The sequence below is a fragment of the Perna viridis genome, chromosome 9, assembly GCF_037379345.1.
Source record: "Perna viridis isolate PV_CMFRI_1.1 ecotype Kerala chromosome 9, ASM3737934v1, whole genome shotgun sequence".
Taxonomy (NCBI): Eukaryota; Metazoa; Mollusca; class Bivalvia; order Mytilida; family Mytilidae; genus Perna; species Perna viridis.
Genome location: NC_142453.1, coordinates 5,214,752 through 5,228,637, shown reverse-complemented (window position 1 = coordinate 5,228,637; position 13,886 = coordinate 5,214,752). Strand labels below are relative to the sequence as shown.

Below are 13,886 nucleotides of genomic sequence, written 5' to 3'. Positions count from 1 at the left end.
TGTGGAGTGTGACCAGCACAAGCTCGGGATTATGTGTGGTCTTCAGTAGTGATGAAATTGACACATCATCTTTGGTTATCGTAATTATCAATCTTGTAATAATGAATAGTGAGCCCATTTTCACTGCTCTTGTTCTTAAATTGTCTCAATATGTCAAACCACTTTTGCAGTTTTCAATTAATTTATGAGGATGTTTTGTACATTAAACAAAAATTAAGAGAAAAAGAGCCTGAATATCTATAGAAATACAGATAGGCTAATCAATTATTTATGAAACAATAAATAAAAACAAAAAATTACATTTACTTGAGTTTGACACTTTTCTTGCTAAATAGCCCACAGGACTTTCTTGTAAGTAAATCAGGTAGTCCTTGTAATTATTTTGTGGTCTGTAGGGCTAATAAAGTTTTAAAAACTAATTTAGGTAGCCCAAAGACACTACCAATTAAAATTTCATGGTAGTCCTCTCTAAAATTAGGTAGGCACAGGACTACCAGATTTTTGTTAGTGTCGAACCCTGATTTACACGACTTAACAAAAGTAAAGAAGCAGAGCCTTTATTTTCCATCAATAAAAATTAAAGTCAAAGTTCTGTGGGTATATTATTGTTTGTTGACAAAGAAAGTCTATCTGGTGTCATGATTACAAAACATGACAAAAGTGTTGAAATTTAAATTGTTATTTAATCAATTGACTGTGAAAAGTCTCTCTTTCAATTAAAATAGAGGGTTGTAACTCATTCATTGTCAGCTCTCAGCTGGACGTCAGCCTGGCACACGACCCTAAGTCTGGATGTCTCACTGTGAACAAAACAGTGGTTACATACACAAGTTAATCTTGTTTTATGTATTTAATCAGCTAATCATTGGTGTGACAAATGTTTGGTAAATAATCGAGTTTAGATCTTCCGGTGATTAAGCTGCAACCAGGCATGAGGCTTGTTTGAAATGATGTGCCAGCGGAAATCACCTGTCCCCTCCAATATATGATACAAGAAGGACATTTTAAATTAACTGGACAGGCTACAATTTTAAAGGCAGATGACAAAAAGAAAGTAGAGCTGACATGCAAATCAATACATCCAGAAAAATGAGAGCTGGAAAACATAACTAATTAAAGTAACTAATGCTTTCTCTGGTGAATTTTGAAAAGATATTATTTAACCTGACATTTGTATTGATACAACTGAAAATTACAGATGATGGGTTTACTTGATTGGTCAAATTTAGATTCTTATAACTTAATTAATTTTAAATTTGAAATTGAAACAAAAATCGGTCAAATAAAATCTTTGGAACATTTAATGTTTTTCCTTCCTAAAACATGAAATTGAATATAAGTACTAGCCCCAGTTTCTTTAAATTCTGTTTTACTGATAATGATAAGAATGTCAGTGTCAGTATCTGCCAAAAATAAATTAAATACTATGAACAGGACAATCAAGTTTTTTCAAAATACAGTTTACTCTTAGTACATGTTCTTGTGCTAGAAAATGTATGTAAATACTGGTGAGTATTTAAACCAGTCTGAGCAGATAAATGTGTTGACTGCAATTAAAAGTTCACTGCATGGAATGAGAAATCTTGATTGTATGACTCCTAACGAGATTATTACCTTTACTTACAGGTATGACAAGACAAGTTCAGATTTACGATTGAAGGTTTGTTTTTAGGATACAAATTTAAACATTCTGCTTTATAAACAAAAACCTAATGAGAAGAAAATATATTTCTGAATTCAATCTAGGCTAAATTGTTATTTAAATTGCTGTAGTCAACCAATTTGAATTTTTTCTGTACATTTTTATATCTGTATACTTCTTAGTGGTAAAAAAAATCAATGCTAGGACTTCTCTGTACATATTATATATCAGTATTTTAGGGTAAAAAGATAATTTTTGAAACTCTTGTAAATATAAAATATATTTCTATATTTTAAGAGTGGCCAGCCAATTTTAGAATCTCCTGTTCAAGGTCCACCGTCCCCTGTTTCTGTATCATCCGCTACCGAAGCTCCTTCATCATCTACCACATCACAATTACCATCTAGTCAGGTGACAGAAGAGATTGCTAATGGTTATAGGTAAGTATTTTTTAGCTGGTGGCTAAGCTTCTTCTAGAAATTTGCTGGACTGAAGGCATGGATGAGAAAATTTTGAGTCTGAAGAAATGTCTGGCAAACCATCATCTAATCTTTATATTGTTGTTAAATCTTGTAAAATCTTGGTTCAGTCTGACAAGTTCTGTACCTACAGGACCAAATGTCCACTTGAAAGAATTGGCATACGCAGAAGACTAATTTAAGACTTTGGTTTTACCCCTTTACATACAGTATTGATGTCTTATAAATCATCAATGTATAATTCATAAGCCATTAATGTGAACCTATTGAAAAATCCAATTTAGCTTCAGTTGTAATTCACTCTAGAGACTGCAGCCAGCCAACCTTCTCAAAAATTGCAAAAATCTTGCAAAGTTGGGGAAAAAGGGAATGATTTAACATGAGGTTATTTGATTGTCAAATGACGTTTGATTTGAATAATATCCAAGAATTTCAAAGGGCCCATCTGCAGTGGTTAATGAGAGAGGAAATAAACAAATGCTGCAGCTTGGAGATTATACTTTACCTTGGTTACTCATCAACTTCCTGTTGACAAGAGTAACAGGTGAAACATGTTAATTAGGGCCCCGCCTTAGGCGGTTCGCCCTATAGTGATCAGTCTGCCTGTCCGTCTGTCAGTCCATAACAAATTTGTGTCCACTCTATATCTAGAGAACCGTTATGATTTCATACTTTATACTTAACATGTATATTAACCAACACCAGAGGGTGTGTCATAATGTATGTACAACTTCATAGGTCAAAGGTGAAGATAAGAAAACTGATTTCAGTTGACAACCTCATGTCCTGTGGTTAAAGATCGTGTCCACTGTATATCTTGAGGACCGTTATGATTTTAAAGTTAATACTTGACACGTATATAAACCAACACCAGAGGGTGTGTCATAATGTATGAAAATAATGCTTCATATCAGCTTATTTATCACATGTTATTGACAGCGGGGCCCACAGAGATGGCTCCCATCTCGATATCTATTTTTTTATGCTGAACTTCCTCATTCTCTGCACATTTTTTTCTTATTACTGGTCTTCAGATATCATTAAAATGCCTGAACATATGAAAGATAATTAAATTTTCAGAAATATGCTGCAAAGCATCTGTGTGTGTCAGTACTGTTTTTTTTTTCATACATGCTTAAAACATAGTTACATTACTTAAAATTTCTAGAACAAAATTTGTTTATTTGTGGTTTTTCAGGACATGTTTGAGATATTTCCTTCCACCAAATTGGATTATGGATAAAGATGCAATATCTACCATGGCTCTTCCAGAACTGGCTGCCTTCCCTCTCGATGATTTCTTTGATCATTATGAGAAAGGCCTTAGAAAGGTTTGTATACTGTGAAATATCAATGAGCCAGTTGGGTCAAATTTCAGTGATATTCTACAGTGTTTTATATGTGTATGTTAAAATGCTTAGCAATTTCTTTACCATTACGGCCAACTAAATATAACTTCTTGGTTCAAGATGAGTTTAGAAGGCTCTAGACTGGGGCCGTCCTTTGGATTTTTTTAGGTTGTCTCGTACATAATTTGATCACCGTTTGAAATTAAAAAAAATAAAGTAAAGTAGGAAACCATCTCCCACATGCAATCACACACACACACTGGATGATACTTATATGACTGGTGCCAATGGAGGAGCATGGCATTCGTACCCTTCTGAAGCACCTTGTTTTACTCCTGTTTTTGTGAGAGTTCATATTGCTAACTACTTTATGTGTTTTGTCTCGTTTCCTTATCGCCATTTTTATACGTAATTTATTATTTCGTTTTGCTACATTATTTATGAAAATCATCTTTGATTATGAGCAGGTAAAATTTGGTTTGTCTATAAATAGTTTGTAATTTTGAGAAACCTTTCTTAGAGCAGGGTTCTTTTATTCCAAACTAAAGATAATAAACTATACAGTATATTCTGTTATATCTTTGTAATTGTTACAGGTAGTCTTAATTACAGTGTTGTTCTAGTGTAGAAAATCATATCGAAGTTGTTCTCCTAAGTTTCCAAACTTTTGCTAATTGTTGTTCCACAATTTTGATCCACGATTTGATATAAATTTTGATTTGTCTTGTAGCTGGTGGGTAACTTCCAGACCGAGGCATCACAAAGGAAGCAGGAAAGTGATCAAGCTGTAACAAAACTGTCATCTGTTAGAAAACTTATTGCCAAACTTCTCAAGTCAATTAATGAGGTATGGGATGAGATTCCTGCTGCTTGTTTCTTTTTGTATTTTAAATATTGTGTCTTTTCTTTCTTACAATACAATTCTTTTCTTGATACAGTGAAACCTGTCAAAACTGTACCCCTTTAGAAATGGTTCTGTTTAGACAGGTGTCTGATTTTCTTTAGCTTAAAAATACATTTAAACTGATAGAAAAGGACTTCAAAAAGTGTCTCACTTAGACAGGTCTTTGGATTATTTTTGTCTCCCCCACTTTGGTGGAGAGACATATTGTTTTTGGCTTGTCCATCTGTCTGTGTGTCTGTCTCAAAGTTTGTTAGCACAACTCCTCTGACACTACAGAATCAAATTTTAAGAAATGTGTTATGTGGCAAGAACATCACATTTTACTGTGCATATTACCAGGAAATTTTGATCCCCAAATTTTGTAGGAGTTATGTCCCTTTGAACTTAGAAATTTGCCAAAAATTCTCATAAATTACCTTGTCAACACAACTCCTTTGAAACTATTTAACCGAATTTTACGAAAATTTGTACATTGCAAAAACATTTTATGTTATGTGCTTATTGCCGAGAAATTTTGATCCCCAAATTTTTGTAGGAGTTATGTCCCTTTGAACTAAGAAATTTGTCAAAAATCCTGATGTATACCTTGTCAGGTCCAATACTCAGAATTTATTGAACCGGTCAGCGCAACTTCTCTGCAGCCTCTCAACAGAATTTTATGAAGCTGTTCTGTGGACATGGTGGATACTGCAAGTGGATCCAGTTTGCAGGAGGGGGGAGACATACATTTTTTGTAAACAAAAACAAACTTTAATTCAGGGTTTGGTTTAGATAGGTTTTACTGTATAATCTCATACTTATCTTTTGCTTTTTGATATGTCCCATTTTCATTGGTACTTCAGTATTTTCTATTTTCATTTCTTATATATAAAACAAAAAAAAACTTGGTCCTTCTCTGTATCTCAAGTTTAGTTACGGTTTTTGTTGATTAATCAATAGAAAATCATCTCTGACAGTTTAAAGTCTTGTTTATTTTATGACTGGTGAAGTGCTAGTCTCGAGTGTGGGGGATGCGGTATTGATCCCAGGCCAAGCAACGCCAAAGATTTTTAGTGTTGGTAGTCACTGTTTTCTGCCAAGCATATGACATACAGGAGATAGAGTGATGACTGGTCAGTGTTCTAGGATTTTTACCAAATTTTAGTTTTTCGAAAGGAAATCAACTTAACAAGTCCTTCTACTTGCCAAAGGGAAAGTGGGACAAAATAATCAGCTTTCGCAGACCAAAATTGCACTTGCCAAGGATGACAGGAAAGCAGAATCCTAGAACACTGCTAGTTTATTTGGAGTCAGAATGATGTGTCCAAACGGGATGACATACATATGTGCGGAGTATTGCTTCTGTGAGCTAGCACAATAAAGATCCAGCTCAGTGTGTCAGACTAGTACAAAGCAGGGTCTGATTGAAAAGTTGGTAGTCACTGCTTCTCTGCCAAACATGCAGTATTTAGGGAGATAAGTGACTAGATGGCTCAGAGCCAGAGTGATGTATTCGAGTTGGTTGGCTTGCCTACTTCTTGCATTTGTGAGCTGGCACAATTTAGATCCAGCTCAGCTTATGGGACTAGTACATAGCAGTTTCTGTTGGATTGGTCAATGGTTCTTGTCCAGTAATGCATGTAATAAGTGCCCTAGGATGTTAAACCACGATCAATCAATCCATCAATCAGTCATTGTAGTCTATGACATTGAGCAGAACTTGCTCAAAGGTCACTCTACTAAATTTAGCAAAACCTTAACAAATCATCAATCATTCAAAAATCACTCAATTATTAAAAAAAAAAAAAAATTATAAAGATGATTAGACTGAGACATGTAGTATGTCATATCAAAAGAGCAGTTTTTGATGTATCAATATTTATGTTTGGTTGCCATATGAAGAGAAATATTATTGATATTGTTATCAGGACCATCCTACTGTTCACCGTGATTGGCATCCTGCCAGAGAATCTTTTATACATAGTTTGTACAATGATTACTTTTTTACAGTGTGTAACATAATTAATTTCAGTGGATAGAGTTGTCTTCCCTTGATTGAATGACCAATACCTGATGAAATGTCTAAGGTTTTTGTAACTCATCAGAAAATGGTCACTCAAACAGGGGAAGACAACCCTCTTCCCTGAAGTTTAGGATTTCCTGGCTTGATCATTTATACAATGTATCATACTATATTCTGAGGCAATTAAAATTTAGATTAGTTGCTAAATTTTTTGTTAAAAGTCAAAGGTGCACTTTCTGCACAAGAAAAAAATATAAAGCGTTAAGGCCTGAGTTCAAATTCCCTGAAGGATTTTCATGAAACTTGGCAAACACATTAATAATGTATATATAAATGCTATCAAGATGCCATATAAGTGTTGAAATGTGGATCAGTTGGTCGTGATCTTTTTCCAATTGAAACAATCATGTTTGATTAATTCATATGGAATGATCAAATCAGAGTTAATTTGTAAATTCATTATTTTTCTTCCATACGCATGAATATTTAATTAAATGGCTGATGTCAAGTGTAAAATGGTTTTGTCTATGTATTTGATAGCTGCATATTTTAGCAACAGTTGCGGAATATTCCCACAGGAAATGTAGCATTATTTTCAGGCCAGTCATCTAAAAAAACACTGTTGTGTAAAATTATTCAGGTCATTGATATTACTCCATGTAAAAGTCATGCACAAACATGTGTGTAATGCTTGTAATATGAACCAGACCAAATAGTGCTTGAACATTTAATTTTTTAAAACTCTTAGCTGTGGTATCTATTCTTAGAATTATTCATTGTTTTTAGTCCAGATTTAAGAGTTAAAAGATAGTTATTAAAAAAGTCCTTATGCTTTTGAGTTTTTATTGGTTACATTTCAAAAATGTTGTGAAGATTTTAATCAAATAAGAGTATAATTAAAAGAAGATATTGTATTTTCAAATTAATATATTTAATGTGGAATTATTGACTTTTCTGTCTTGCCAGATGTTAGAAATGACCAGTATTCAAATAAGCAACAAGTCATAATTACTAGTTCACAGTAGTAGCATGTATATAATAGAGAATTAATAATTTTGGAATTTTGTTGTGTGTGAATTTGACAATTAATACAGATTTGTTATAGTTATCTGTCCATTTTGATGTTAAATGTTCTGATATCAAATTTCACACCACCTGTCCATGTTTGAAACTTTACCTGTGCCAGTATTGTGCTAACTAGGAGTTAACACCTCATAAGGCCTAGTTAGATGTAAAGTTTTATGATTTTTTATAACTATCGGCTTTCCACAAGGGTGTCTTTAAGATTGAAAAACAGTTGAGAAATCGGTGATTTTGAATTTTTAAGAGTTGGTAAATTCTATGTTCGGATTTAGATTGTGAATTGGCAAATGGTTTGATTAATTGGAAATTCAACGATCCATACATACGCATGACAGGGAAATGATACAATGGCCATATGTGTTAGTCATACATGATACCATGTTTCATTTTATTAGAAGGTTTCTGTAGAAATGAGTCAAGTAATGATAATATACAAGGATTATAACAAAGAATAAGTTATGACCTTTTATTAAGATGTATAGCTATTGAGTAACAATGTGATCAGAACTGGGTCTTGTGAAATTCTGTGATTTTAGATGAAGTCATACTTTTTAGGGTTACTGCCCAGTATTAAAAATTCAGTGTGAGATTTATGCTGATCTTTCCATTTACATAATTTTCTCATTAAACATTTGTGTAAGACGGAGGGGAAAATAATTTTGTCAGAGTTAGTATTGAAGGTGTAGCTGAACAATAAAAATAAGATAAATTCAATGTTTTTGAAGGATTGTTTTGCCTGTACCTGTAATTAAAAGTACTAGTACATTAGATTACTTTGATTTTAATGTCCCTACAATTCATTTACTTGTTTCAGTATAACCAGTCCGTATATTTCAATACTAGCCCTATGCCCAAGACTAGTTAAAATTGTTTAGGGCTAATGGATATTGGGGAAAGTAATTATTTTAATTTACATAGAAAAATATTGAGATCAAGAGTTCAGGCAAGAAGCTGGAAAAGCTTTTGATAGATTGGATTAATCTCATTTTTTTTTTTACTTTAATATTAAGAAGATCTCTGTATGAAGCTCTATTTATTTCAGATGGGATATTCACTTGATGAAATTTTGGTTTAAGTATTTTTCATTCATTCTTTATAAGTACCACCTGTGTTTGGAAGTGAATTTTAATATGAAATAATTAAATATGGGTGTTAATTTAACACCATATTGTATTACCATCATAACATTGCAATATGGCCTCATACAGCGATACTTTCACGGATATAAAACACTACAAGTTGATATTTTTGTTGAAATTTGTTTGTCATAAATGTTTTGATAGGTGAAATAGAGCCTTTCAAATCATAAGCACCTCACACAAAATTGGACAATTGTGGACCCATCAAAGATGTGTTAATAATCCAAGTATTAATATGATACAGACATAAAAGTGAACATCTTTAGACTTTAATCCCCTTGACCACCCATTCTGTAGGGTATGTTTTTATCTTGTCGGTGTGTTTGTTATTTACCCAAACACCTGTGAATATTTAGTCATTCTGAAAGTCATTAAAAAATATAGTGCTGACATATTGGCTGTAGTTAGTGTTAGTGGTATGAAATTAATTGTCATTCAGGCCTTTCATTAAGAGGTGGTACCAGGTACTTTTACCCTCCTACATTTTTATTAAACAAAATGATGAAAAGTACCTCCTACAAAACCAAAGGTACGTGTAAAAAGTTAATGAAACCCCTGGTCATTAGATCTTAAAGACTTTGAAATTAAAATGACTTTTGATTACCATCTCAGCCATCTTTTCTACAATACAAAAAACCAAGAATGCCATATACCCGCTACCCAGAATACCAATAATGCCAGATACCCGCTACCCAGAATACCAAGAATGCCATATACCCAGTACCCAGAATACCAAGAATGCCATATACCCAGTACCCAGAATACCAAGAATGCCATATACCCAGTATACAGATTTGACAACAGTCTTCTTAGCAGACTTGTTGATTCATTGGCCCATATAGCATATTTTAGAGAATTTTTATAGATATTACTGGCCTGTAAGTAGAATATTGACAGGCCCTTCTGCATTTTTACCAGCCTTTGGCTTTGGACTACTTGTTTATCGTGAAGACTATGAAAAGTCAGTGGTAAATACTGTGATAGTGCAATTGCTCGTGCAGTATCAATTTTCATGGGTAAGGTAAACCACAAAATTCGTTGATTTCCAATCATTAGGATTATTTACTTTAAATCATGAGAGGATCATCAAAGCTGTTAAATCAAGAAACAAGGAAAATTGATACTCACTAATATATGTACTTTCACAATAGTAACCCTAACATGTATAAGTCTTTCCATTCATCTGTATGTCCTTTTGTCTGTCCATCACAGTTTTTAGATGATGTGTAGTACTGCTTTTCCAGCTTTTAATAAATTTATATATATATATTGTACTTTTGGACATATATACGATTTTTTTTAAATTGATAATATGATTGTACAGTCCCTTAGGAAGCAATGATTTCTATGTTATTTATTTTTCTTTACCCACTGCAGCCAATCAAAAGCCAACATCCAACTTTAAGAAAGGATGCATTTGTGGTATGAATAGATGAATTTTTTTTTTTTTTTTAAACAAAATAAACAAAATTTGTCATGTGCCACCCACTTCTTGTATTTTGCGTGGATGCCCTCTTAAATATTAATATTTATAATGGTGTATACTAGTATTGCATTTACTGTTTAATAGTTTCGGCCTATTTTCAATGGCAAAATTTTGAAGCTGGGTAATAAGTAAAATTTCCTTTAAACTTTTTTTTTTTTTTTGCAGGACTTTGACATAGATCCTGATGCTGACGGGGATCAGGTTGATGAACTATTAGCCGCATGTGTCAAACAGGCTGTCCAGTCTCAGTCATGATACTAAGGACAACAAACATCGAGAGTGTGTTCATGTTATAAATGAGTTCAGGAGGTCAAATATTAGAATGATGTTTTATAAAGTGCCCTGGTTGTGTTTAGTAGTGTCAGTTAGTTTTAAGTACCATTCTGTGTAAGAATCAGGATATAGGTGGCACATCATTTTCCCTAGTCATTTTGCCTAAAATATATTCAGTACATCTAGAAAACAACCAAAACACTATTAAGTTTATCCTGAAGCATCTGTGACGTAGATATTGTTTGACTGCTTATATAGGGAAAAAGTGGGGGAAAGTTTTCCCGCCATTTTTCCATAGTGCATTTCAACTAAATTTGACCTATCAATATCTTAAAAAGGCAAATTTTACAAACACTTTGATGGTTATTTCTGGTGGTTATCAGGTATAATTAATTGGTTAATGCAATAAAATATCTGCGTTTTTTCCTTCATGTGCCACACCTTATATACATTTTGCCTGATTCTTAGACGGAGAAGTACTTAATAACTTATCATTGGATATTTTGTTTTATCGTGGTTTTATCAGGCCTAAATCAAAAATATATTTGTTTGATGATCCCCTACCTACTCATAGTAAGGCCTTTACTGAAGAAAAAAATTGGCTTCTTTGTTATCTCCCTTTATTTAAATCACTAGTAGTTATAGATAGTAATGATTCAGTGATTTTAGTAGGCTTTTAGTGTCTCTCATTATTCTGAATCTTTAGAGGGGAAGAGGGGAACAGTAAACAAACATATTATTAAGTTTGGCCTCAGGCATTAAATTGTAGTGTAATATTTTAGATAAATTGTTTGACTTGTTATGAGAGAGACCAGTTTAAAAGGAAGCATATCTTAAACAGTTATGTAAATGGTTTTGGTCAATCTTAAGGTTTGTGCAAAGAATTGTCCTGAATTTCATTATCTGTCAATTCAGAATTTGAGTGCACACTAGGTATTGCAAATTTGTTTCAATTGATTTTTTTAGCAAAATGCAGTTTTAATTTTTGTTATATTGCAGTAAGTCCCTTTTTGCAATGGTCAAAGTTTTGAATTATTGCAATTACAGCTAAGTGAGTTTTTTTTCTCACGAAGTACAAACATTTAAATAACTTTGTATTCTATGTTATGTACATGTATTTCACAATGCCTATTCATTCTATCATGTCATTCAATCAATTGAAAAGCACTCTTTCTACTTACAGTGTGTTCCATCCCACATGTTCTCATTTTTGACCACCATTATCATATACATGTATATTGTCATATTGTATTTCATGACTGTATTTATTATGAGGTGTGTACACTCAAAGTAATGGTACTTTTATAATGGAAGGGCAGGGAAATATCTGTGAGGAGAGATGGGCCAGATCTAGAAATTATTAGGAGGGTGACAGGCCATTATATGCTAATTTTGTTAAAATTTTACACAAAATAAAAAATTTTCAAACAAAAGAGATCTTCCATCCACCAGAACACCCTGTTTTCCTTCTTAGATTAACTACTGGGTGGAATTCTTGCATTAAAAAAGACATAAATGTATGAATAAAGGAAAAAAATACTTTCTATGGTTTAGTTTCATATTGGATATTATGGTTTTCACAAGAACATGTTATTTGTACTTGAAAAAAAATGTGCTTCAAGTTTGGATGGCACATGTGAATTGCTGTCAATGTGTCCATTTGTACTTTCATTTACTGGTGGTCCAACCAACTGAACACTATATTGTTGAAATTTTAATAATTTCTTAGTGCATTTTTTGTCAAATTAAAAGGAAGTACTTCGTTTTTCATTGTTTTTCAAGTTGAACTGAAATCATAAGAAAATGATGATTGAGCAGGGCAGCAATTTATGTGTGTATAAATTACTTTGACAATAACTACCGTGAAAGTACTATTGTTCGTGGGGTACCAATTTTCGTTGTTTTCATTGGTAGGCCATACCACGAAATTTGGTTCCCAACAAAAAGATTTCCATTGATATGTATACTGAAAACTCCAATACCACAAATTCCAGAATCCACGAACTTGTGTTTCTTCCCTAATCCACTAAAATTGGTACCCACAAATTAAAAAACTTTCACAGTAGAGTTCAGAGATATATTGCATATGAAAAAAGATGGTTTTCATTGTACAGAAGTACTCCGGTGACCACAATGGTTGTACTGAAGTATTCCCGTGACCACAGTCATTGTACTGACGTACTCCTGTGACCACAAACATTTAAAGATGTAAATATTTGTTTTTCTTTTTCATAGATCATATGTTTTTTTTATGTAGTTGTTATAAGTATGGAAGAGTGAATACTTCTCTAATAGTTGTTGGCCTTAGCCAAGGATTTGGGACGTTTTTTTTTCTTCTTATTAGTGCCTGGATTCTGCATCAATTTGTTTTGCTTTGTATGTGGAAGAGGTGTCCCTAGAAAACTTACCTTATTTGTCAAAATGAGTGCTTACCGATAACAAGGAAATTTAAGTAAATTCAGGTTGTAGGTAAATAAAGTCCTTATATTTTTTTTTAACAAGTTTCAAGTCACAGTTTTATTGTATTTTAAAATGTGATTTTATTTAGTTTTTCTCCCCTCAATTCTGGACCAAATAGATCTCCGCTTTTAAATAATCAGTTGGGTAATTTATGAATACTTCCACATGATAGTAGAAAGTCCTGCTTTGGGTAATGTGATATTTCTGGTCTAGGAAGGCAGTTAATACATGCGTGGTTTCTCAACAAAATTAAAAGAAATACATGAAGAAAATAGCTGGCATGACAGCTTTGTTTGAACACTCACTGCAATAGTATAATATGACTTTCGTAGTATTTTTTATTTGTCTGGTATTGAGCAATTACTTGTTTCCCGCCTTAAGTATCCCAAATCTAACCTTAAAATTCTGTTCATGTTTGTTCAAACCAGAGTTGTATAAATTGCTTATTTTCTATTACTTTCCTTTAAATTTAAAAGTTCTTTGACCACTTTTTCTGGGAACATTATTGTCCCATTTGTTCATGGGTGACGTTCTTGAGGTCATATCTAAGTGACCCTGTTAGGCATTTTATTAATATAAGAAAATTTTATATTAACATTGGTGAGCATTCGACATCAAATTTTTACTCGATTTTTACCTTTTTAAAAAAAAGTAAGGAAGGCATGTGACAATGGTTGTCTTGTCAGTTCTTAGAATTTTGAACTTATTGGTATGAACAAACCAACAAAATATTGTTAATTGATGACTGTTTGAAGGAACTTCATTTTCACTCCGTTTGCTTTAATTATAAAGTGGTTTGTTATATGCTATAGTCATTTCTACATCTTGAAAACTTATCTAGACGTAAGAAAAATCAAGGACATTCACCCAGTACATTCATGTGTGAAATAGCCTTAAAATTGGGAAAGAAATATTGTGAATTGGGTTCTTGATTCAGAAGATTTCTGCTATGAGTTGTTATAAAACAGTTGTATGGTTATTCTTGGTTGTAGTTTCATATGTTGACCCATTCAATCATTCATTAATTCTTAAAAAGTATCATTGTCACTAATAAAATGTACGAATACAG

The 13,886-nt window shown here is 32.8% G+C and overlaps 1 protein-coding gene across 2 annotated transcripts in view; it reads left to right on the top strand.

Moving 5' to 3' along the window:
- LOC148606426 (ATPase MORC2-like) overlaps positions 1-10,760 on the top strand; it is a 58,432-nt gene extending 47,672 nt beyond the window's left edge. For both annotated transcript variants that reach the window (XM_088544646.1, XM_088544645.1), the window contains 5 exons: positions 1,627-1,660; positions 1,940-2,082; positions 3,320-3,452; positions 4,201-4,317; positions 10,250-10,760. In XM_088544646.1, the coding sequence (XP_088400772.1) occupies positions 1,627-1,660; positions 1,940-2,082; positions 3,320-3,452; positions 4,201-4,317; positions 10,250-10,339 (517 nt within the window). In that variant the 3' untranslated portion in view covers positions 10,340-10,760. The remainder of the gene's footprint in view (positions 1-1,626; positions 1,661-1,939; positions 2,083-3,319; positions 3,453-4,200; positions 4,318-10,249) is intronic.
- Positions 10,761-13,886: the final 3,126 nt, after the last annotated feature.